The 25,540-nt window shown below is 43.9% G+C and overlaps 2 protein-coding genes across 6 annotated transcripts in view; both read right to left on the bottom strand.

Moving 5' to 3' along the window:
* Positions 1 to 25,540, bottom strand: part of RPTOR (regulatory associated protein of MTOR complex 1) — a 306,196-nt gene that overhangs the window by 183,968 nt on the left and 96,688 nt on the right. For all 5 annotated transcript variants that reach the window (XM_074970551.1, XM_074970550.1, XM_074970552.1 and 2 more), the window contains exon 4: positions 12,145 to 12,303. In XM_074970551.1, the coding sequence (XP_074826652.1) occupies positions 12,145 to 12,303 (159 nt within the window). The remainder of the gene's footprint in view (positions 1 to 12,144; positions 12,304 to 25,540) is intronic.
* On the bottom strand, positions 22,448 to 25,250 carry LOC141999075 (uncharacterized). The gene is made up of 2 exons (XM_074972211.1): positions 24,806 to 25,250; positions 22,448 to 22,874 (listed from the first exon to the last, which is right to left on the bottom strand). The coding sequence occupies exons 1-2, from the start codon at positions 25,182 to 25,184 to the stop codon at positions 22,567 to 22,569; spliced, it is 687 nt and encodes a 228-aa protein (XP_074828312.1). The 5' UTR covers positions 25,185 to 25,250; the 3' UTR covers positions 22,448 to 22,566.

Raw genomic sequence — 25,540 nt, 5'->3', positions numbered from 1 at the left:
TAGAGTCACACGGACCCATTGCAAATTCTGTCGTCTCCTGCTGAAGGATAAGTAGATAATTTGCAGATTCCCTGGCAGGGAGTTGCAATACTAGAGTTAGAGAAAGGGCAGAACTGGAATAGTGTTATCCAGTGTATCCCTGGGACACACTCAACAGTATGTCAATCCAATTGCCAGTGACTGTACCAACGAACTGGATTTCAGTCAACTACGTAAGAGGACCATTGGGAGATCTTATTTTTCTGGATCAGATTGGGTAATTTAGCACATAAAATTGGTATTTTCCTTACAATTTAACAGCTTCAATCTACCCAGAGCATCAGATGTTTGGGAGCCGAGGACTAGGGTAACTTTCAAAATACTTGTTTTTGAATAATTTATACGTCTACATTTTGGGGGAGGGGCTTTGCATCTAATCTGTACTTAGTGTGATGCTTTTGTAAATCTGTCTTTACAATTTATGAATGCTGGTTAATATTGCAAAGTTGTCGTTATGAAACTGGTGTGTTTTTGAATACCTCTGTGTGTATGTATGTGAATTCTACCTTTGCTGGCATGAGCTGTATCAAGTCCTCCTAGACCAGATACAATGGAGGGTAGTTAGAACTCAGTGAAACACCTTGAACAATGGGTGAGCTTCAGCCTAGGAAAACCATTTCTCACCTACCCCTCTGCAGGGGAGAGTGGAAGAGTGAAAAATTCCCAAAAAACTGGAAAAAAGAAGCCAGGAAACCAAACAAGGGGAAGGGAAAGGCAGGGACGGGGAAGAAGACAGACACACACAAGAAAAGTTCAGGCAGAAGGAAGGAAGGGTACAGACTGGACATGGTCAGAAGAAGCAATCTCACCTAAGGAGAAGGCCCCATGTTTCAAATCACAAGCAGTGCATTGGAACAGAAGGACTCTAGATGGGATGAAAGAACCCTGATCCCAGCCCAATGAATGCGCTGTACTAGATGAGGAAATCGAGGCCGAGAAATGTGTGTAGGGTTTATTATTTTTGGACAGATGTGTATTTCTTGTGTAATTAATAGGGCTGTCAAGCAATTAAAAAAATTAATTACGATTAATCGCACTGGTAAACATTAATAGAATACCATTTATTTAAATATTTTTGGACGTTTTCTACATTTTCAAACATATTGATGTCAATTACAACACAGAATACAAAGTATACAGTGCTCACTTTATGTTTATTTTTGATTACAAGTATTTGCACTGTAAAAAAAAGTATTTTTCAATTCAGCTAATACAAGTACTGTAGTGCAATTGCTTTATCATGAAAGTTGAATTTACAAATGTAGAATTATGTACAAAAAGCTGCATTCAAAAATAAAACAATGTAAAATTTTTGAGTCTGCAAGTCCACTCAGTCCTACTTCTTGTTCAGCCAGTCGCTCAGATGAACAAGTTTGTTTACATTCGCAGGAGATAGTGCTGCCCACTTCTTGTTTACAATATCACCTGAAAGTGAGATCAGGCATTCACACAGCACTGTTGTAGCCGACATCAGAAGATATTTACGTGTCAGATGCACTAAAGGTTCATATGTCCCTTCATGTTTCAACCACCATTCCAGGGGACATGGGTCCATGCTGAAGATGGGTTCTGCTCGATAACAATCCAAAGCAGTACGGACCGATGCATGTTCATTTTCATTATCTGAGTCAGATGTCACCAGCAGAAGATTGTTTTTCTTTTTTGGTGGTCCGGGTTCTGTAGTTTCCGCATCAGAGTGTTGCTCTTTTAAGACTTCTGTTTAGCACATCTGGCACGTAAATAAATTGCAATGCCGGCTACAAAAGTACCAAGCAAATGCCTGTTCTCACTTTCTGGTGACATTGTAAATAAGAAGAGGGCAGCATTATCTCCTGTAATTGTAAACAAACTTGTTTGTCTCTTATTGATTGGCTGAAAAAGAAGTAGGACTGAGTGGACTTGTAGGGTCTGAACTTTTACAGTGTTTTGTTTTTGAGTGCAGTTATGTAACAAAAAAACCCTACATTTGTAAGTTGCATTTTCATGACAGAGATTGCACTACAGTACTTGTATGAGGTGAATTGAAAATATACTATTTCTTTTATCATTTTTACAGTGCAAATATTTATAATCAAAAATATACACTTTGATTTCAGTTACAACACAGAATACAATATACATGAAAATACAGAAAAACAGCCAAAATTTTTTATAAAAGTTTCAATTGGTATTATATTGTTTAACAGTGCGATTAATACTGTGATTAATCGCTATTAATTTTTTTGAGTTAATCACGTGAGTTAACTGCCCTAGTAATTAAGTGAAAAGAAATAATGTGTTAAACTTCTGTGCATTACATGCCACACGTACCGTGGCACCTGGAAGATGGAAACCAGAAGGCTCACACCTTTGGGTCAAGTTCTGGGAGATGTGGTGTTTAAGCGACAGGGGGTGTCTGACGAGTGTCAGCCCTGGTTCCAATGAATGCTGCATGGTTTAAGCTCTCAGGATGGGATGCTATATAAAGGATCTGCCCCCTGAGAGTGTACCTAGGCATCCCAAGGCATGCTTCCCTTCTATTAAAATGAAATCTGCAAGGAAATGGGGTATTTCAGCAACAAATTTAAGGTCCAGGAAGCACCAATTCACTATTTGGCATCTCACCAGAATCTACTCAGTGATAAACAATCAAAAGACCAAAGAAACCTGTGAGGTTAGAAGGGGAGATACAGAGTACAGTTAAAGTCTGAAAGTACGTACTGACAGAACTAAGAAGTGGTGTATTTTATCAGATTATTGTCTATCTCCTTCCACACTGGTAGTTTTCCAGCTCTGTCAGGTTCCCCAAATTTTTCCCTCATTTTATATTCTCCTCCTCCCTCCCCCAGCTTAAGGCCTCAACCTCCCTATTCTCCTTGGCAAGAGAGAAAGGCAGGGCTTCTCTAACAAGCTTCCTGGAAAGGGCCTCTAGCGAGTAATAAAAGGCATTCCACCAAACATCTCACAGGTTGTAACACCCTCCACTTTTCAGGTTCCCAGTCTCCACAGCAAGAACCCAGGAGTCAAACTTTGATCTCCCATACGGCAATGCAGAGTATTAGCCCATAACAGTATATCTATGGTGCAGTGTAAGTGCAAGGCCACAAGCATAGACTGGTGGATCAAATCATCATGCAGACCTGGGATGCCCAACCATCGGTCCAGAACGTTCACATGAAGAAAGCTACATTTCTGGAGCTTTGTGAGCAGCTTACTCTGACCCTCCAGCGTAAAGACACATGCATGAGGCCACCCTGGCTAGTCCAGAAGCAGGTTGCTATAGCTGTCAGGAAACTGGTTACCCCAGGTTGCTTGCTACAAGTCTGTTGCACCAGTTTGGTGTTGGGAAGTTGACTGTGGGTAAAATAGTGGCGGAGGTTTCTGAGGCAATCAGGTGTGTGGTTTACCCCACGGTGGCAGGCATAAAAGATATTCCTGAAGTAATTGCTGGCTTTGAGAGAATGGGGTTCCAAACTGCGGTGGGGCCACCAATGGGACTTGTGCCCATCGTCTGCCTTCCTCAGGAAGCATGAGTACACATATGGCAAAAGGCACTGCTCCATTGTTATGCTGCCCCTCCTGAGCCACAGAGGGTGATTTATGAACAAACACAGGCTGCACTGGGAAAATTGAGGTTTTTTGTCGATCAGGAGCGTACATTCAGGGACAGGCTGGGACACTAGTCCCACCAAATGACATGTCATAAACTGAGTTACTGTCCCCACTGTTATTCTGGGGGACCCCACATACTCACTTTTGCCTTGGCTTATGAAACTGTACCCTGATTTCAGACACCCTAGCAAAAGAGAGTTTCATTACTCTCTCAGGATATGTAGAATGGTTGCTGAACATGCATTTAGCAGACAGAAATCCCACTGGCACTATTTATAGACCCGTTTGGATTCCAGTGTCATCAATGCTGTCCACATCACTGTGGCTTGCTGTGCTCTTCACAATCTTTGTGAAGGCAGAAGTAGCCATTTCCCGTGGAATGAACCTATGACCCTGAGGGGCCGCTGAATCAGTACACTCCGCCAGAAAGTCCAACTACCACAGCTGGAAGTGGATGCACCTGGGCAACATAGTCAGGGATATTTTGCACTCCCACCATATGGACTTGAATGGCCCAATGGAGAAAGGGGAATAGTACTTTATGAATCTGCTTGTGGGAACAGGGTGCGAGGGAGGGCTCATTGACTGAGAGGGGTTTCAGTGCCTGAGGACGAGTGGGGAGTTTAGTGCCATACAATATACTTATGCATGATATGACCACTTATGAAAGAGTGGGTGGGGGTTATTCATAGTATGGATTGATGTAAGGAAGTGATTGAAGTAGGAATTGCTATAGATAACTTATTGAGGGACAGTCTTTGCACACTAATTCTTAATTATCCCTGATCAGGTGTTCATCTTTATTACTTTGAAAACACACTGTATGATGTGAAGCGATGATAGCAATAAACATTCCCGATGAAATATAAAGCTTTATTTATAAACATGTATTAGAAAAGTACAATATTCATCCATTCCCAGGCAGGCCAGCTCCAATTACCACACCAAAACAACAGTAACTACAGAATCTTACAGGGGGAAAAAAAATAAAAACCAAGTGCATATAAACAGTACAAACAGTGAAACCACGTGGAAGACAGAAAGCCCCTACCATGGTATGTCCCCTGGCAACCCGTTTCTCCTTTTCCTTCTTTCCTCATTTGTCGTGCACTTGGCACTGTAGGAAGTGGGGTGGAGGCATCCACAGGGGAGAGGGTCAATATGAAGGGCTGCATGGGGCAAGGTTGCCCTGTCCAGCCGCTCATGGGACCCGACTGCATGTACCATTCAGCCCTGGGAGTCTTCCAAGCTGCTTCTGGACTGCAGCATAGGGTAGCTAGCATGCAGGCACTCAGGTTGTGGTGTGGGTGATGCAGCAGGAGCCACTACTCTTGCAGTCATTAGTGGCATGAGCCACTCAAACTGTTGTTTCTGCTGAGCTCGGTCTTCCTCCCTCGGCTGCCATGCCTGCTCCAGGAACTACAAAGCAAGTGCCTGCTCCTGCACTGAAACCCTGCCCTCAAGCTGTGCAGCCAGACCGAGTCTTTCCTCCGGCCTCTTGCCATGCCTTTCCTCTAGCCACAAATCCCTCTGTCTTTGATTCAGGATCTGCTTGTTGGCCCTCTCCAGAACTTCAACCACAAGTTCATCATGGAAACGGTTCCTCTTGGAATAGTCCATGAAGGTCTGTCGGCCCAGGCTTCTGCTGCAACGTGGGCTAGCTGTGGAGATGCTGCAGTCAGTAGAAGTCGAGGGGCCTGGAACAGGACAAGGCACAGAGGGTTATCGTCTCAAATAGCTCAGTGCAGGAGCACAGAAAAAGTCCTCGGGGAATTTCAAAGACATAAAATGATACTTTCACAAACTGAACATCAATATATTGTGAGAGGGATGCTTCAGACCACAGAAGCTCCTGGACACAGCCTAATTAATTGCCGCAAAAGAGGTCCAGACACAACTGTTAGTTAAAAATGCAAAGCTGTTTTTATTTTAGAAAACTGCAGAACTCCTTGGGTTTTTTGCAGGGGAGGCATCAGTGGCTATGCGACAAAAGCTTTTTCCATCAGTGCAGTCTTTCCATATTTTGGAGGACATAATAGCTTTTGTGGTGCCTGATGGGCAAAGGGAGAAGTTATTTCAAGCTGCTGGTGCGAAACCTGAAGTTTATAGTAACTGAACAGTACTCGGATGATGGGGACAGGCTAGTCAGCTACTGAGGTGTTCCTGGAAAATATGTCCCACTCTGAAACATGACTACCTATCTGGAGTTCCTGCTTCAGGAAAAGTTTGCAGCTATCAGCACCCAGGATTGGGTCAGAATTCATGAGAAAGATCAACAGGATGCTGCATTAGCTTCCACATGGCTAATCCTGTCATGGCTGCATGCAAACACACAGGACTCCATAGCCTTCCTCCCCCTCAGCACAATTCTGGACAAAGTTTCCAACCCCAGCCATATTTGGCACAAATGATTTTATCATCTGTGGACTTCACTGACTACCTGTAACTGAAATGGACCAGATTTGTAAAACTGAGCACATTTCCACTTGCCCCACACCCACACTGTTTCCAGATGGCCTGACAGACCAGTGAGTGGTTACAGAGTGGCATACTTACAGGCATGGCAATGGAAGGTTATTACCTTTAAGAAACAGGAATGGCCCTAGCAAAAATCTGTGCCTTTCCAGTAACAATACACATTAAAGATGTTCTTTACAGTTTGCATTTCCCAATTGTCACTTTGAACTCCACGTGGTAGGGAGACAGAGGGAAGGGGACGCCAAGGCACTGACGTACAATGCACCATTAGCTTATACACGTTGCTAGCAAGGGCTTCTCATAACCTTTGCTTTGGTTCATAAAGTAGAAATCCTGCCCATTACTGTATTAACATACACTGAAATGGAGCCAGAAACTTACCAGGCTCAGGGGTGGCTTCAATCAGCTCCGGAGTGGGCGGTTTCTCAGGGGAACATCAAATGGCTCCTTCAAGCGTAGGCCCAGAACATGCTGCTGCTGCTCCAAAGCTGCTTTGGGACCGGTTCCAGCAACAGAGTGAGTCCACTGTCCTCCCTCGGTACCTGCTGCTGGCTCCCACCAGTCACCATGATGGATACTGAGGCCAGCAGACGACCAGCTGACCCGGTCATCATCACCACCATTGGCTCCATGCTGGTCACAATGCCCAGCAGCTGGTCACAATGCCCAGCAGCTGGTCACAATGCCCAGCAGCTGGTCACAATGCCCAGCAGCTGGTCACAATGCCCAGCAGCTGGTCAAACTCCTCATAAAACTGGCATGTCATCTTCTCCCTGCACTGGCCTGCGGTCTGGTAAACGTGAAAACCTGCCAGCTTCTTCGCTGTTTGCGTATGCATAGTCATTCCTAGTACTCTCACTAAAGTCCACAGTTTTGCTGGCCTGGCACCAGAGATTTACCAAAATCGGGCTGTGCTCCCACGACCATGAAGCAGCATGCTTGGCAAAAGGCAGCTGCTGTTCAGTCTCCACTGCAAACACAGAAGGCTTTCTGACGGTGCATTTGCAGCTGAGTGGTCAGAAGACAATGGAAGGGTTAATGTTGACTCAGTGAGCTGCTGCTGCACACCATGGGGACTTGCTCCTGTTTCCATTAGAAAGGACAAAGGAAGTTGGCCTATGGGATTGTGGGATACTTTTGGTGGACTTCCAGGACCCAAATCGGGGGGGCTGTACTTACACTGCAAAGCAATAGGGCTTGAGCCCTTGGTCACAGCTTGACCGGGGCTCGGATCATCCAGTCCCGTAGGGTCCTAGGACCAAGGTTGAGTCTGAGAGATTTGTGTATAGACAGGAAGAGATTTTGGGTTCAAATCTCAGTCTGACCCCAGGCTTACATTGCAGTATAGATATACCCTAAGTCAGTGGTTCTCAACTAGGGGAACACAGAGGTCTTCCAGGGGGTACATCAACTCACCTAGATATTTGTCTAGTTTTACAACAGGCTGCATAAAAAGCATTAGCAAAGTCAGTACAGACTAAAATTTCATATGACTTGTCTAAATGACTGCTCTAAATACGATGTGCTGAAATGTAAGTACAATATTTATATTCCAGTTGATTTATTTTATAATTATATGGTAAAAATGAGAAAATCAGCGATTTGTCACTAACAGTGGCTGTGACACTTCTGTCGTTTTAGGTCTGATTTGGTAAGCAAGTAGTTTTTAAGTGAGGTAAAACTTGGCATACGCAAGACAACTCAGACTCCTGAAAGGGGTACAGTAGCCTGGAAAGGTTGGGAGCCAAGTGGCTGTTCTGGCCCTTCCTTTATATGTGCAGTCCTTTAACAGTTTAAAAATGTAAGTAGGGTCGGTGGCAGTGATGAGTCCTGGCATGCTGGGGACCTGGCCTTGGGGACAGAAATAATACATTCTGCACACAAGCAACGAGTTTTGTGCTGCTCCATGTGTGACATTTTATGCAAGTTTACAAAGGTGCAAATTATCACATTATGTAAGGTGTGTATTTTCAAATAACGTGTATACGCCCATAAATTTCAACTTAAGGTCAATACACCCTGCCATAAGCAGTGGCAGAGGTAGGGCACAAGTTTGGCAACTGTGGCAGGTGGCGGAAGAGTGTCAAGGGAGTAGGTGGGTGATGCCAATTGGGGGCATGGCAAGGTGTATTTGTAAGGGCATTTGGGAGGCTGGGGGTAGCCAAGAAAAGCAAGTTCAGGCAAGGTTCAGAGGCTGGGGGAAAACCTGGGATAAAAGTCTGGGGACAGCTAGGTTTGTGTGGGTATCCGAGGAAGATGGGGTGCCTGGGTTAGGATTTTGTGGGAGCTTGGGGAGGGGTTGGTAGGTATATATGAGTGTCTGGGACGCCTGAGGCTGGCTGATTGCTGGGAGAAAAGCCAGGGACCAGTACTGAATCCCTCTCACCTGCCGCTGCCATTGCTGCCACCATTTGCCTGCTGTTACCACCTGCTCTTTCTCCACTCTGATCCAGCGGGGACACGGAAAGCCAGAGGCCGCTCATTTGCCTGCACCAGGTGCACCACAGCAACCTCTGGCAGCCGTGAGCTACAACTGCAGCCCCCCCCGCGATCCTGCTTGCCTGCATTCCTGCTGTCCCATGTGACACTCAGGGCTGCAGGAGTATGCCCGGGGCAGCCAGGGTGACTGAGTGTCCCACAAGATGTGGGATGTTTGGCAAGTCTGTCGACAGGCCACATACTGGTAAGGTAGTTTGTCCCCAGTCCATGCCACTGCACTTACAAGAGGAGCAGACTAATTTTATGGGAGGAAAATGAGAGGAAAGGGTTAAAGTGTGAATAAATACGGTCCAGAAGAGTTGGCACACCCAAATGTTGGGACCCAGTCTCCAAATTATAGTTTTCTTCTATCTTTGGATACTCAGCAGTATTCCATAAGTAACAATACCACCTCTTTGCAGTTACATAGCAGGTTTATGAGTAATTTTCATATAGTGCTTAAAAGGATATATTAGCATTATTACAACATGCATTTTAAGAGCTTCCTGGTCAAGAGGATCTTCATATTAGAGGCCCATTTCAGACCTCAGAGAAATGGATACATATGTTAGTGTGATTTTAAAAGATCAATAGTATGTTGGGGATACTGATTTAGTTGATTTAGCAATAGTATGTTGAGGATAGCTGATTTAGTTGGGGATCGGTCCTGCTTTGAGCAGGAGGTTGGACTAGATGACCTCCTGAGGTCCCTTCCAACCCTGATATTCTGTGTTTCAGCCCATCTGCTATTTCAACCAGGAGGGAAGGGGGAACACATGTTGAGCCTCATTAGCTTTTACCTGGTCCTAAAACTCACATCCTTACAAATGGTCTCTAAAAATTATTGGTTTTCCCTATTTTTATCATATTTTTCCAAAGTCTTCCTTTGAATAAGGGAGTGGGAAGAGTCACTTTGCTGCCTTCCCTTCCAAAAGGGAGGCAACGTTTGTTAACACATTGCAAAAAGGCTATTAAATTTCAACCTCCTTTATGCAGATCAAATCTTTCTCCCTAGACTGGACCATAAATCAGAAGGGGCCCCTCATCCTAATCACCAGTAGAGTCCTTATCAGATTACACCAGCTGAGATAGCAAGCAAATTGGCAAATATCCAGTAAGTTCTTAAAAATGCATTTGGCATAACACAAACGTCATTGAGCAATAATATGTTCCTCTTGCATGTGTAACACATTCTGCCCAGCATTATTTGTCTTATTTATTACCCATTGTCCATTAAATAAGAAGGTCACCGCTATTTGTTCTTACACCAAATTCAGCTTTCAAATGAGTTATTTAAAATGGTGGGCTGAATGCTAATCAAGTCTCCAATTTAGATGCACTGGAATAAAATTATATTCCCCTCCTGCCCCAATTCTCTCATATCACTCCTGGATTCTTTTTCAACTGCAAAAAAACCAAAAGATGTGAGAAGGGTGCTGTGTCATTGCACATATATGATTTTATAAAAATATGCTAATGAGTGTGAATATAATGTAACTGGAATATACTTCATGCAAAAGGTCTCTTGTAAGGTATCATTACAAAGCTTATAATCTACTGAGTGTGATCATCCTATTTATATAAATGTATCACCTTTGTATCTGAAATTAGAAATATGAAATATAGCTCTGAGGTCCTATTTTAGTTATGCAAAGTGTTGGCCATTAATGGTGGTTTGGAATCTTAATGGGAGCCATTAACCAGGACAATTACCTGTAGATGGCTCTGTTTTATTTGTAAGTCTTTCTGTATACCTGTAGGCTGGCAAGTGGGTAATGAAGTCTTACAGTGACATGAGATCATGTCACCTGAACTGGTATCCATCTTTAACCTGGTGCTTTTCCATTGAGAAGGAGGGGGTGGGAACCCAGAGGGACAAAGGATTCCGGCCTTATGCAAAAGATATATAAGGGGGTGGAACAGAACAAAGCCGGGGGGCATCATGAGAAATCCCCTAGCTACCACCTGAGCTGGAACAAGGGCTGCACCAGGGGAAAGGATTGTGCCCAGACTAGGAAGGCATCCAGTCTGTAAAAGAAACTTATTGAAACATCTCTGAGGGTGAGATTTTATCTGTATTCAGTTTTATTACTGTACTAGACTTAGACTTGCATGTTTTATTTTATTTTGCTTGGCGATTCACTTTGTTCTGTCTGTTACTACTTGGAACCACTTAAATCCTACTTTCTGTATTTAATAAAATCACTTTTTACTTATTAATTAACCCAGAGTATGTATTAATACCTGGTGGGGGGTGGGGGGCAAACAGCTGTGCATATCTCTCTATCAGAGTTGTAGAGGGCGAACAATTTATGAGTTTACCCTGTATAAGATTTATACAGGGTAAAATGGATTTATTTAGGGTTTGGACCCCATTGGGAGTTGAGCATCTGAGTGTAAAAAACAGGAACACTTCTTAAATTGCTTTCAGTTAAGTCTGCAGCTTTGGAGCATGTGGTTCAGACCCTGGGTCTGTGTTGGAGCAGACTGGCGTGTCTGTCTCAGCAAGACAGGGTGCTGGAGTCCCAAGCTGGCAGGGAAAGCAGGGGCAGAAGTAGTCTTGGCACATCAGTTCGCAACCCCAAGGGGGTTTCTGTGATCCACCCTGTCACAGGTGCAATGTTGTTCTTGGCACAATATAAATCAAAAACTAAAAGAGAAGCAAGTTATATAAAAATGGGAGCAAGTTCTCCCTCCACTGGATGCACCTTTCAGCGACTGACAGTAAGTCTCTATTGCAACTGTACCAAGACAGTAAATAAACATTGGAATAAACCTGTGTTCTCCATCATTTACCTTTCATAGGTACTAAATGCATGAATTAAAAGGGAGGCAAAGTACATTCAGCTTAATTAGCCATAATTATGAGCCCCAATGTAACAGAGTAGCAGTTTCTGTATTAATATGTGATACCAGCAGCTGTACAAATACTCAATTGTGCTAGTCTTGCTGTCCTCAGTAAAAGTGACAAAGGCCTTAATGCAAGAGTTGCCTACTATACTGTACTCACTAGCACCAGAATACTCTGTACTTTAGAACTGGGAACTGAGAATATTTTATTGTCTCTCATGCACTGTACTGGCACAGCAGGAACTACAGCTATTCAGGGTTCATTGGCACTCTCAACATAAACTCTATTTTAAGAGGCTAACAACTAAGCCAATGACACAAGGTAGGGAAGCCAAGCATCTGAGAAGAGCTACACCTTTTGCTCCAAATCTGGTAGGAGCGAGGTGTGCAACTTGAGAGAGAAGGTAGAGGGACTTGGATATAGTTGGCACCTTTAATTACTCTGTAAATGTCCCCTCTGACTATTTGAAGAGCAGCATTAACTAAGGCTCTGGGAGAGCAAGTGTTTAGCACTTCTCGGGCAGAGGGACAAGATGCCTGTTCTGACAAAGAACTTTGAGAGTGGACAAGGAAAGAGGACAAATGTCAGTTCTGGAACCGAACATTCATGAAGTCATTTTAATCCCTGGAGATTAATTTCCTCTCCTACAAATAGTAACAGATTTCATGGCGCATGCTCCTTTTTAGCCACACTTCTAGCTGACGCACCTTGTTGAAGACCCAGATCTCCCCGTTCACTGTTGGCCTGGGAACACCATGCCCATTGTAGTGAAAGAGGACCCTCTCTTCCTTGGCATTTCGACGCAGCGATGTACATAGTTTCTTAACTTCATCCACAGTAGGATCGAGGCTCTGCTTGTACCGGGCCTGATGACACCAAAAATAAGTGAACAGTATTAATTATGTGCACATGCATATTTGAGATGCATAGAAGCATAAACACTTCAATACACAGGAAACAGTATGCATTACATATAATGCTCACTAAACAACCGAATGGCAAAACATTTCTGCCACTTTTCTTCTCTCCAACTTTATTTACTGATTTTAACTCAGCCTACTCCAACATTGTTTTCGTTTCCCTATTCACAATTTCCCCACAAATTACACCAGCCTGAGGCTCAGAATTGACAATATTCAGTCTTGCACTATTGACACATTTATGGTCAGATATTTCTGCAACCTTTCAGGGCTAGATATTGGTTCTAGCCTTGAAAGGCCCAAGGTATCTGTGTAGAACAGCTATTTTAGGTAACTGTTTAAATGTTTTTGAAATTATTTTTCTTCCCTTCTGAGCTCTGTATAGATGGACTCTTGGTACAAAGGCACTTCTCTTTACTAGTGGATAGATACAAAAATAGCCCCAGTAAAAAAAAAAACCATAACATCTAAAACAGTGGGTCTCAATGATTTTTCACCTCAGAGCTAAAATCCTCCTGCCATTTCTTGCTGGACCCGCCAAAATGTTTTTCAGACACAAAAGGATTGATGGACTGAGGCCACAGCAAGAACCCATAGCTGTTTTGGGATAGGGGATTGCTGGGCACTGAGTGGAGATAGCAGTAGGAGTGAATGGGTGCCCAGTGCGGGCAAGGTATGCTGATACCCAGGAAGATCCTGGCCAAAAGAGGGCAGTTGCTCCCTCCCAAACACTCAGCTGGATCATTACTGCTGCCTCCAGGTTAGGAAGAAAGGGGAACTCCGGTGTGGTTTCAGCAGGACTGAACACAGAGGCACAGCAGATATAGGAAAAGAAGAGAGCAAACTGTCTTCTCTCCCCCGCCCATTACTCTTGCTGGGTTGTAATAACTTGGTTAGTCTCTAAGATGCCACAAGTACTCCTTTTCTTTTTGCTCTTAGGATTGCCACTTGTGTGCAATGCAGATATCCTAAAACTCATGATAAAATCTTTATACTTCAGTATCCCCTCATGTATTCTCTACATACAGATATAACGCACTGGAAGTGCCATTTTCAATAGCTTTCACGCTGAAAAATCTGTAGCAACGTACCAAAGACACTTTGCATAAAAGGAAGAGGGAAATGGCGAAGTACTGCACACACAGCAGGGTAGGGGCCAAGAATTATACTATAATAACTGTGTTGGCAGATGAGAATGTAAGGAAGGTGTTCTAAGACATGAAAGGTTTCAGAGTAGCAGCCGTGTTAGTCTGTATTCGCAAAAAGAAAAGGAGGACTTGTGGCACCTTAGAGACTAACCAATTTATTTGAGCATGAGCTTTCGTGAGCTACAGCTCACTTCATCGGATGCAACATCCATGAATGGATGCATCCGATGAAGTGAGCTGTAGCTCACGAAAGCTCATGCTCAAATAAATTGGTTAGTCTCTAAGGTGCCACAAGTCCTCCTGTTCTTTTTAAGACATGAAAGCTTTTGCAGGAAAAAAATATGCCTCCCGATAAAGGTCAGAAAAATAGCTGGATTGTGGCAATAGTCCGGTCTAAATATAATGAAGCTATATATAATTTCAGTAATAGCTTCACTTTAAACTATGTAGGTTTCTCCATCACAATAGCTCACTGACATAAGCAGTTCTGCAAGGTGAGAAATGCTACTGGGTCTCAAAATAAGATCTCTCCTCCTTTGCACATATGAAAGACTATGTTAGAAGAATGCTAAATTAAGAGATAGTCACTTTAAAGGTCAGCTAGTGTCCAGGACATGCCAAAATAGGTTAAATAAGCCTGATGAATTATGGGAAAATAAACTAATGCCTGCGCTATGAGCCAGCACCAGTTAACAATATTCACCATTAATTCAGACGAACTTTTTGAACTATGTCATGTCAAAGTTCTAATCTACTAGAACACTGGATCGTTTGCTGGAGCTGGCTACCTAACTGTTAGCTATTATTGTCAGCTATCAGGCTGCTACAGAGTCCATGCACTTCAGGCTTACTGAATGTGCCAATTATGCTAAGGACTTTATTGTTAATTTTATTCAAGATTTTTATATTAAAATTATAGGTCATAGGCTGACATCCACAACTCAGAACACTAAGCAGATTGCACCAAAGAATACATCTTTTCTGACAAACACATTCCAACAGAAACCATGCACCCCAAACCCTACACTGGATACCTGCAACCTGATGATCATGCAGCAATGTTAAATGGGAACCAAAGACACCTAAAGGAGCAGCAGCTTTCACTTTCCTTCTGGATGATCCTATTATAACCTTGGGTGCTACAACTCAACTACAGCTCAGTCCTAACATGTTACATTGTAACACAACACTAACACAATGTTACAAACATGAAAATCCCAGAGCATTTCAGCCCAAGTTGGAGCATAACGTCAGTAAAAATCAATGCTACAAGACCATTCTTACTCAACGACTTGATGAGGGAAGTAGAAGTAACCCTGACTTTAACAAAGCCAACCACCTTAAAAACATGCATTCAGTGTATAAAACCATGCAGATTCCAATGCTTGTGTGTCAAGGGCCATAAAATCTAAGCAAACAAGTTCAGCAAATCCTCCACGTGGAAGCTGGCTTGCTTGTTAAACGAAAAAGGTGTACATTGAGCCAAAGCCTGGTGAAAAGAAAACGTCTTTCAGTTTCCCTTTGAAAAGTCAGAATCTCTGTCTCTCCCTGACACTCAGAACGGACGTATCTAAGGGACTAGAAATCCAGAATCACAATGGCCTCAAGAACTAAAGCTGCTATATTACAGCAGACAAGTCCTGCATATAAGAATAGGACAATCTTAAACAGATAACAAAACATTTTCTACCTTAGACTGTGCACCTTAAGTACAGTTTTGCAAGCTATGAAGACAATTAAATCATTTTTTATATATTAAAGGACTTCCATAACCATTCCCAGTACAACACTTTACGTTTGTTGTACCTTTAATCAACACAACAGACAGCTCAACAGAACTGTGATAATTGAGAAACATTAAAACCAAGTTAACACTCAGCATTTCACGCCAGTAAGCAAAAAGAATGCCTTGCAGTGCCTGGTTTCATCCCTTTAAGACACATTCCTGAGTGTGGGACCAGCAGCAGACACAACAAGGAGGCTAAGGAATGGAGGCCTTGTTCTGTCACACTCGCTGTTCTTCAGGAGTTTCCTCACTAGACAAAGGCAAAGGAAGACAGCCTCAGCACTGGCTTCTTTTTTATTCCTTCTCTCTCCCCACTTACAGTATTATTATGAAGGTGCTGATTTGCAAAATGTGCATCTTAAATCATACTCTGCCTGTTGGCACCTTTACAAGACACTATAACTAGAGCCCTCAAGTAGTGGGTAATTTTTCAATTCCCACTTTTTTTTTTTTTTTTTTGAGAACTTACTCACTGAAATATCCCTCATGTCCTTTTAGCATAAATATTAAATATAGCTCACAATTCATGAAGACGAATGCATACTTTAAAACAAAAGCCTGCAGATCTACAGATCTGAGACAAACATATCATTTACACATTTATAAACACAGGGATGCAGGAGGAGGGGACAGGAGAGGGAGCAGAGCCTGTAAATGAGCAGATAAACGCCTACCTGTCTGCCAAGGACTTTTAGCCATCGATCCACTCAGCTTGTTCTGATGCACATTACAAAAAACTAATATCTATTAGTTTTACCCATGATAAGAAACATAATCAGCCATTTGTTTTGTGTTTTTGATAAACCTTTAAGATCTTTTTCAGTGATGTGGAGGAGAATCAGAAAAACAAACAAAAACAAGGAAAGTCCAGCTTTTTACTATTTCATTGAAGGGTGGTGGTAGGATCAGGGGTGATAGTGTGTGGGAGTTAACATTCATAATAAGACGATAATTGCATCCATTTCTCTTTCCAGAACTGCTGCTGCAAAGTCTGTAGAGGGGAGAGAGTGGGGGATTGGTGTACAAAGAAGAATATGAAGACACCAGATTGTTTTTTTTTTTTTTTTTTTTACTCTTAGTTATTTTACCAGCTGTCAGATTGCCAAAGTGAGTTCTCTAAAACACTGTGCACAGCTGTTGTCCGGTATTGGTGACAGCTCAAATCTTGTACAAACAGTAAATCAGGATACAGGAATTCAGACCAAAAATACATATCACTCATCTAACGAAACTGCAACTTAAAGTCTCCTTTTCAATAAATGCGCTCCTGCATTTTGATTGCTTTGTGTCTTAAGACACAGGCATCCCTATCTTTCTATGAAATGTTGCATCTATTGCCTGCAATTTTATTTTGTTCTTCAAGAAGGAATATTTTAAACTCTGAACAAAGCTCCATTTAGGGAATGATGGAAGGGCTGAGACTGAAGTGTTCTCTGTTCAAGCCCATCCTGTAAAACTGAAATATTTCATAGTGCATGTTTATTTTCTTTTACTTACATAGAAATGAAGAGTCCCCCTCTGCAACAAAACACATTATGAGGAGAGCACAACCTATCTTTCTGTAGCCTAGAAGACATAACCGCACTCGGCATGATGGATGCGATCTCCTTTGCCAAACCATTAGATTAGAAACAGCAAATTTTGAATGGGTGACAGAAGCTACAGTATGCATGGAACAGAGTTAATTTCATGAACAGAACTGTATAAATCTTCTATAAAAACTTCAGTGAGAGGAGCTCTATAAACACTTAGAGATTGATGACAACAGGTTATCCTTGGGAACTGAAAGACCATTTTCCTCAGGATGTGGTGTCACCGTGCCTCCGTGGGTCACAACTGAGAATACCAAATTCAGGACAAACTGCTGAGAAATAGGGTAGACACCCCAAAACTGGTGGTTATTCTCCCATTAAGATACATCAAAGCAGCAACAAAAGTAAACTTCTGTTTCAGCACACTGGCTAACAAGAAGACAGAAAAGCAGTCTCCTTAGGTATTCCAGTCCTGGATTCAACACCCAGACACTATACTTAATGATGAGTGGTTATTTAAAACCAATTTCATCAAACAAAAAGGGTTCTTCTTATCCCAAAGGACCAGCCACATACCCAGGTGAATATATAATTCAGATCTTACCCAATAATCACACTGTTGCCAATCCTTTAGTATCTAAAATCTGTAGGTAGGTAGATAAAATTGGTTAAAGAAATCAAATACATACAACAATTGCAAAGTTCTTGGTTCAGGCTTATAGCAATGATGGAATAAACTGCTGGCTTGTTAAGTCTCTGGTTGCTTCTAAGTGGGAGCATTGGTTAGAATGCTTCCATTAGCATAAGTTCATAGTCCAGAGGTTTGAGCAGGAAAGAGGCAAAATAGAGATGTTTCCAGGGCCTTTTACAGCTTCTGCCTAGTGAAGGGAAACCCACTGTTCTCTTTGGGGAAAATTACAGGTAACAAGACAGTACTTGGAGTCAGATGGGCAAGTCACATGTCCATGCATGATTTCGTTTAGTCATAGTGGAGGCCATCACAGGAAAGTCCATCAAGTGTAGATAGGTATTTTCCATGGCCCATTTTGAGTTAAGTGTTCGTTGATGAGCCATTTAACTTGAATAGTCCCTTCAAGATGTGCAAGCTGAATACCATGTTGGTGTTACATTTGAAATACAGGTTCATAGTTAATATTCATAACTTCAGATACAAAAATGGCACATGCATACAAATAGCATAATCATATTCAGCAAATCATAACCTTTCTATAGACACCTTACTTGACATATTTTGTACAAGATTTGTTGCAATTATATAACATTGGTAGCAACGATGATCTACATGGTCATAGTTTATCAGATAACGTCCCATGCGGACACCTACACCGTTGGTCACTTAGCTGTTAAACACAAAGTTGTACGTGAACATCGTATGCAAGTACAGTGGTGGCCCAAGTAGCTTTGTTATTAGTGGAAGGAAAGATATCACTGGCATATTATTGATGTGTTGTGGGCACAGTAAGAACTTACAGAAAAGTTTGTATGAACTCAATGAGATACTCGAGAGCTAAAGTCACGGGCTTTAAAACTTCCTACAAGCTACCTTCTAAATTAGGCAGACAATTAAATTCAATGGTGAGCCTACTGGAAGTAGGGTGATATCTCCCATGCTTCCCCCATCAAGGTCTCTTCATTCAGCTCTACATATAATGCTAAAGACATTAGACATTTCAGGGTACAGGTCCACATTGCTAATCAAAAGCCACAATTACTCATTCATTATACTGTTTTGTAGAATCTATTTTGTTCTGCATTTAACTATTTATATTTCAGGTTTCACAGCTCTGAGAAACAAAGCAGTACACGTCTGTGTTCCCACAGTCTGCCCAGCACGCTTGCTTCACAACTGTATCAACTTTATAGCCTACAAATTTGCAGCTTACAAATTCACAGCCAATACCCGCTTCTCAAAAAGATTTGCCAAGGGCATTGATATATAAAATCATAATACAGTACCTTGGTTTTAAGATTAAGTGGACTGAAATGCATCACTATGCACTAACCCATGGGCAGTCGTTTCTTCCAGGTACTGGGAGAGTGCATTAAATCTTTGAACAACGCTGAATAATAATTAACCTGCTGTCTAGGACCGTTCATTGATCCTAGAATTCTACCTCAACTTCTGACTGGGAAGGCGTACCTTTCTTTAACTCATGGTTTTGTTTTCTAATGTCTTTTTTTAGCTTTTAAACCTATGTCCTTCTTGTCTCTTCCAGATCTTTAGTTAGTTTGTCCCTACACAGGTGTTTTTCATCCCTCTCCATGCCGCATTTTCCTCTGTCATTATTTTCTCTCTTAGTTATTTTCCACCACATTACTTTTGCCCAAAACATACCTTCAGGATGCTAGACAAGGTGGCAACACTCCCTTAGGCTAAAAGCAATTATCTGAAAAGTTTCTATCAGGCTTTAGGTCAGTACCCACTACTCAGATAATAGTTTATATTATTTTTAAAATAAAGAGTCACTAATTATTTTTTAAAGTTATTGGGCCACTGATTGTTACTGCACCTGAAGACCATGCTGGCCTCTCTTAACTTACACTAGTTGTTAACAAGAGGTAACAATTTTCTATTGCTGTTATTGGGCACTGGTACAGTTTCCCTCTCTTATAATATTTGTTGGAATAATTTTCTTTAGCCCTTGGCAAGAAGCCTGTGTCTCGTCACAGCTATCAGACAGGACAATCTGAATTTCCATTCCTTTTCAAATGCTATCCAGCTATATCTGTCATTCCTAGCTGATGCCACAATTGTAGCCTTAGAGCTGTCAAAATGCCCAGCTGACATGCACTGATGAACAAGTATGAAATTGCTGAAAGTGATGTCAGTTGGCTTTACTATATGAATATGATTTTCTATCACCTTAATTACTCAAGAGCAATAACCTTGGGGAGTCCTGATCTGGATGATCTTTTGATGATTCTATTTATGCAATCACAGCTACAAGTTTTGCGTATTTATGCAATACTACCACACTACAGTATCCACACACTCACACTGAGAACTGTACATCACCATCTATGATCAGGTCTTATTTACTCTAACTGATTAGCTTGAGATTCCATTTCAAAGCAAACTGAAATGCAGGAGACTGTTTAAGTTCCAAAACCTCAACAGAATCTAAACATTAACACCACATTTTAACGCAGAAATTGAAAATCATTCCCCTCCCCACACCAAATAGCTAGCTAAAAATCAAGTATTCAGTCTAGAGTTCTGTATTTCATATGTTACAGATCAGGATAGCAAAAGCATCTGAAGTTGTGTAAGAGGTGAAGATCCCTGCAGAGTTTTAAGTAAGGTCTTGCATTCTCCACAAATCAAGCTATACCTAATTTCTGCAGCAAGGTTCTTTAATTCTGTGGCACTCCCATACAGCAGTCTGGAAATTCCCAAGTAACTTAATTTAAATTAAAAACTTGATTTTTCGATGAACTAAATGAGAAACTGAATAATACATTAATTACAGTAGACTATATTATTAATTATTATTACTTGTGTTATCCTAGTGCCGAGGAGCCCCAGTCATGGACCAGGACCCCGTTGTGGTAGGTGCTGTACATATATAGAACAAATAGGCAGTCCCTACCCCCAAAGACCTTACAATTGAAGGGCACGGCTACACTTGCAGATGTAGAGCGCTTTGAGTTAAACCCACCTTCGGAGAGCGCAGTAGGGAAAGCGCTGCAGTCTGTCCACACTGACAGCTGCAAGCGCGCTGGCGTGGCCACATTTGCGGCGCTTGCAGCGGCATTGGGAGCGATGCATTATGGACAGCTATCCCACAGAGCACCTCTTCCCATTCTGGCACTGCAGCCTGTGGGAAGGGGGTGGAGAGACCGGGGCATTCTGGGTTCTGTCCCAACACCCTGTGATGCAGCAGTTCGCATCCCAGCAATCCCTGTGCTTCCGTCCACATTTGGCACCATCTTTCAACATTTTTTGTACTGCGCACTCTATCTTCCCTTTCGGTCTGCGGGAATGAAGCCCGAACTGCTGAGGAGTATGCTGACAAGTCTCGCCAGCACGTCACGTCTGGCAGTCGAGTTATTCCTTATGATCCAAAGTGACAGTGAGGGCTCCAACGATGATATTGACTCAAGTAATGCATATAACACGAGCTTGCGTGCGGCATTCATGGACATGCTCACCACTGTGGAACGCCACTTTTGGGCCCGGGAAACAAGCACCGAGTGGTGGGATCACATCGTCAGGCAAGTCTGGGATGACGAGCACTGGCTGCAGAACTTTCGGATGAGAAAAGCCACTTTCATGGGACTGTGTGAGGAGCTCGCCCCCACCCTGTGGCACAAGGACACGAGATTGAGAGCTGCCCTGACGGTGGAGAAGCGGGTGGCTATTGCAATCTGAAAGCTGGCAACTCCAGACAACTACCAATCAGTCGCTAACGAGTTTAGAGTGGGAAAGTCGACCGTTGGAATCGTATTGATGCAAGTTTGCAGGGCCATTAATTGCATCCTGCTCAGAACAACCGTGACTCTGGGTAGCATGCATGACATTGTGGATGGCTTTGCACAAATGGGTTTCCCTAACTGTGGAGGGGTGATAGATGGGATGCATATTCCAATTCTGGCACCAGCCCACCTAGCCTCCAAGTACGTTAATCGGAAACGGTATTTCTCTATGGTTCTCCAGGCACTTGTGGATCACCGTGGGCATTTCATTAACATTAACGCAGGCTGGCCTGGAAAGGTGCATGATGCATGCATCTTTCAGAACACTGGCCTGTTCAGGAAGCTGCAAGCCGGGACTTTTTTCCCAGACCAGAAGATCACCGTAGGGGAAGTCGAAATGCCCATTGTCATCGTTGGAGACCCCGCTTACCCTTTAATGCAGTGGCTCATGAAACCCTTCACAGGGAGCCTTGACAGCAGGAAGGAGCCGTTCAACAGGCTGAGCCGGTGCAGAATGACTGTGGAGTGCGCTTTTGGCCGTTTAAAGGGCTGCTGGCCCTCTCTGTATGGGAAGCTGGATCTGGCCGATGACAGCATCCCCGCAGTTATATCCGCATTCTGTACCCTCCATAACATTTGTGAAGGGAAGGGTGAACGATTCACTCAGGCATGGACCTTAGAGGTTCAACATCCGGAGGCTGAATTTGAACAGCCAGAGGGCAGGGCTATAGAGGGGGCCAGAGCAGGGCTGCATGGATTAGGGATGCCTTGAGGGAGCAATTTGAGGCTGAAAGCCACCAGTAATGTCTGGTGCCCTGCACGGGAGTGAAGTGCAGCGGTTCCAATGTTAGTAGGAATCTGTATTTGCTACGCTGACTTGCAGTGCCTGTTTCTTTCCTGGATAAGGTATCTTACTTTATGCAATAATAAAGAAGGTTTTCAAAGCCAAAAAATCCATTTATTGAAAAGAGAATTTATTTATTGAAAAGAAACACAACTGCTTAGGAAACAGAAAAGGCAAGGGGGTGGGGTGGGGTACAATCACAGGTTTGCGTACGTCCTGTTATCATACTCAGCTTCCTGTCTGGAGTGCTGTGCAATGGGTGCTGCACTTCAGGGTGGCTATACTGCATGGTGATGGGGGTCGAGTGCAGAGGGTAAGGGTCATAGTTTTCAGGGCTGGGTGGTGAAGCTACAGGTGTTGGAGGCAGCTGGTGGTGGTAAGAACCTGGATGCTGGGGAAAGTAGGTTGGAGGTGACATGGGGGCACAAGGGAAAGAGTTTTGGGACAAGGGCTGCAGGGGAGTCAGGCACAGTAGTGCTCCGCCTGCAAGGCTACGAGCGCCTGGATAGAGTCTGCTTGGCACTCCATTATGCTCATCAGCCGATCCGTGCTTTGCTGCCGGAGCACCGCGCTTTTGTGCCGGCGCTCCTCATTCTGCTGGAGGATCCTCCTTTCACGATCCCGCCACTCCTGCACTTTTCGATTTTCATTACTTGAATGCTGTATTACTTCATGCAACATGTCTTCCTTCCTTCTATGTGGCCTCTTTCTGATTCTTTGGAGTCTTTCGGCTGGTGATAACATGGACGGCTGATATCTCAACGTTGCATCTGTAAAGGCAAAAGGCAACACTTAACAGAGGCAGCATTGTTCACACAAGACAGACCAATGATTCCCCCGTACTTAAGGGCAAGCACAGTCTACACAATAGCATAATTTGCCCGTCCCAAAGCAAGCACGCATAACCCACGGGAGCCCCAAAATGGTGAGTAAGCACAGGTTCAAGCGTGACTGATTGTTTCACAGTTGTACTGTCCTCTGGGTTTCTGTGCCTTGGGGAGAGCCAAAAATGGCAGGGGGCCCCTATGCTGAACACTGTCCCCACATTTTCCACAGGAGTTCATCCTGGAAGATATCCCGCTGCTGAGGGTGACCTGGGAAGCAAGGGAGGGTCTTCTACTGCAATGCACTTTCGCCCTGGCCCATATGCAGCTTGCCTGTTTGCAGCAATGGTCCCCCGGCCCCTCACGGCACAGTGGTGTAAACAAGTTAGCCTTACCGGGACAAGGATCACAGTGGCTCTCCCAAGAAACCTGCACAAGCGCATTGTACAAGTTCTGGATGAGACCTTTGAAGAGATCACTGAGGCCAATTACCGCGATGCGAGAGAGCGCATCAAAGCCCTATTCCGCATCTAGGCATGCATGCAGACCTAACCCTCCTCACCCCAAGAGCCCGCACCGAATCACTTCCTTCCCAAAATAAGAAAAAGAGTACTTGTGGCACCTTAGAGACTAACCAATTTTATTTGAGCATAAGCTTTCGTGAGCTACAGCTCACTTCATCGGATGCATTGGATGCAGATTGTCGGGTTCAACGGGTAGTGATCAATGGCTCCATGTCTAGTTGGCAGCCGGTGTCAAGTGGAGTGCCCCAGGGGTCGGTCCTGGGGCCGGTTTTGTTCAATATCTTCATAAATGATCTGGAGGATGGTGTGGATTGCACTCTCAGCAAATTTGCGGATGATACTAAACTGGGAGGGTGGTAGATACGCTGGAGGGCAGGGATAGGATACAGAGGGACCTAGACAAATTGGAGGCTTGGGCCAAAAGAAATCTGATGAGGTTCAGTAAGGATAAGTGCAGCGTCCTGCACTTAGGACGGAAGAACCCAATGCACAGCTACAGACTAGGGACCGAATGGCTAGGCAGCAGTTCTGCGGAAAAGGACATAGGGGTGACAGTGGACGAGAAGCTGGATATGAGTCAGCAGTGTGCCCTTGTTGCCAAGAAGGCCAATGGCATTTTGGGATGTATAAGTAGGGGCATAGCCAGCAGATCGAGGGACGTGATCGTTCCCCTCTATTCGACATTGGTGAGGCCTCATCTGGAGTACTGTGTCCAGTTTTGGGCCCCACACTACAAGAAGGATGTGGATAAATTGGAAAGAGTCCAGCGAAGGGCAACAAAAATGATTAGGGGACTGGAACACATGACTTATGAGGAGAGGCTGAGGGAACTGGGATTGTTTAGTCTGCAGAAGAGAAGAATGAGGGGGGATTTGATAGCTGCTTTCAACTACCTGAGAGGTGGTTCCAGAAAGGATGGTTCTAGACTATTCTCAGTGGTAGAAGAGGACAGGACAAGGAGTAATGGTCTCAAGTTGCAGTGGGGAAGGTTTAGGTTGGATATTAGGAAAAACTTTTTCACTAGGAGGGTGGTGAAACACTGGAATGTGTTACCTAGGGAGGTGGTAGAATCTCCTTCCTTAGAAGTTTTTAAGGTCAGGCTTGACAAAGCCCTGGCTGGGATGATTTAATTGGGGATCGGTCCTGCTTTGAGCAGGGGGTTGGACTAGATGACCTCCTGAGGTCCCTTCCAACCCTGATATTCTATGATTCTAAGTGAGCTGTAGCTCACGAAAGCTTATGCTCAAATAAATTGGTTAGTCTCTAAGGTGCCACAAGTCCTCCTTTTCTTTTTGCGAATACAGACTAACACGGCTGCTACTCTGAAACCTTCCCAAAATAAAAGCCACTTACCAGGAATCTCCTCTGGTGTTTGTCCTTCCCCAGGCACCGGCCGCCATGACTGGCTACCTTCCTCTTGGCTTGAAAACAGCTCCTGGCTGCATACATCTAGGGATTCCAGGGTGTCTTCCTCCGCCTCAGCACCCTCGCTTCCGCTTAGCTCCTCCTCCTCCTGCCTTGTTGCACTGACCTGTGAGGTGTCCATGGTGGTACTCGGAGTGGAGGTGGGGTCGCCCCCAAGTATTGCGTCCAGCTCTTTGTAAAAACGGCAGGTCGTGGGGGCAGCACCGGAGCAGTGGTTTGCCTCGCGGGCTTTGCAGTAGGCATTCCACAGCTCCTTCACTTTAACCTTGCACTGCTGTGCGTCCCGGTCATGGCCCCTTTCCATCATGTCCCTTCATATCTGCCCGAAGGTATCGTATGGACAGCTTCGTCCCCTCAAACACTGATGAGGTCCAGCACCTTGCCATTGCTCCATACTGGGGGTTGTCTGGCACGTGGAGGCATGGTCACCTGGAAAGATTTGCTAAGAGCACTCCACGCCTTGCTGAGCAAACAGGAAGGGGATTTTCAAAATTCCCAGAGAATTTAAAGGGTGGGTCTGACAGTTGGTCACCTGAGGGCAGGGCAGGGCAGGGCAGTAGAGTTCAAAGTGATGACCAGAGTGGCTAGAACAGGCAGTGTGGGACACTTCTGGAGGCCGATCAGAGCGCACTAAGGGACCAGGGCGTCCACACTGGCGCCGCA

This window comes from Natator depressus, chromosome 14 (genome assembly GCF_965152275.1).
Source record: "Natator depressus isolate rNatDep1 chromosome 14, rNatDep2.hap1, whole genome shotgun sequence".
Classification (NCBI taxonomy): domain Eukaryota; kingdom Metazoa; phylum Chordata; order Testudines; family Cheloniidae; genus Natator; species Natator depressus.
This window is presented reverse-complemented; position numbering and strand designations above follow the sequence as displayed.

Excerpts from the sequence above, each read along its gene's own strand:
- LOC141999075 (XM_074972211.1), bottom strand. The coding sequence starts at position 25,184 with ATGATGGAAAGGGGCCATGACCGGGACGCACAGCAGTGCAAGGTTAAA. Across the intron at positions 22,875-24,805 it reads AACACCAGAGGAGATTCCTG|ATGCAACGTTGAGATATCAG; the intron begins GTAAGTGGCTTT and ends TTGCCTTTACAG.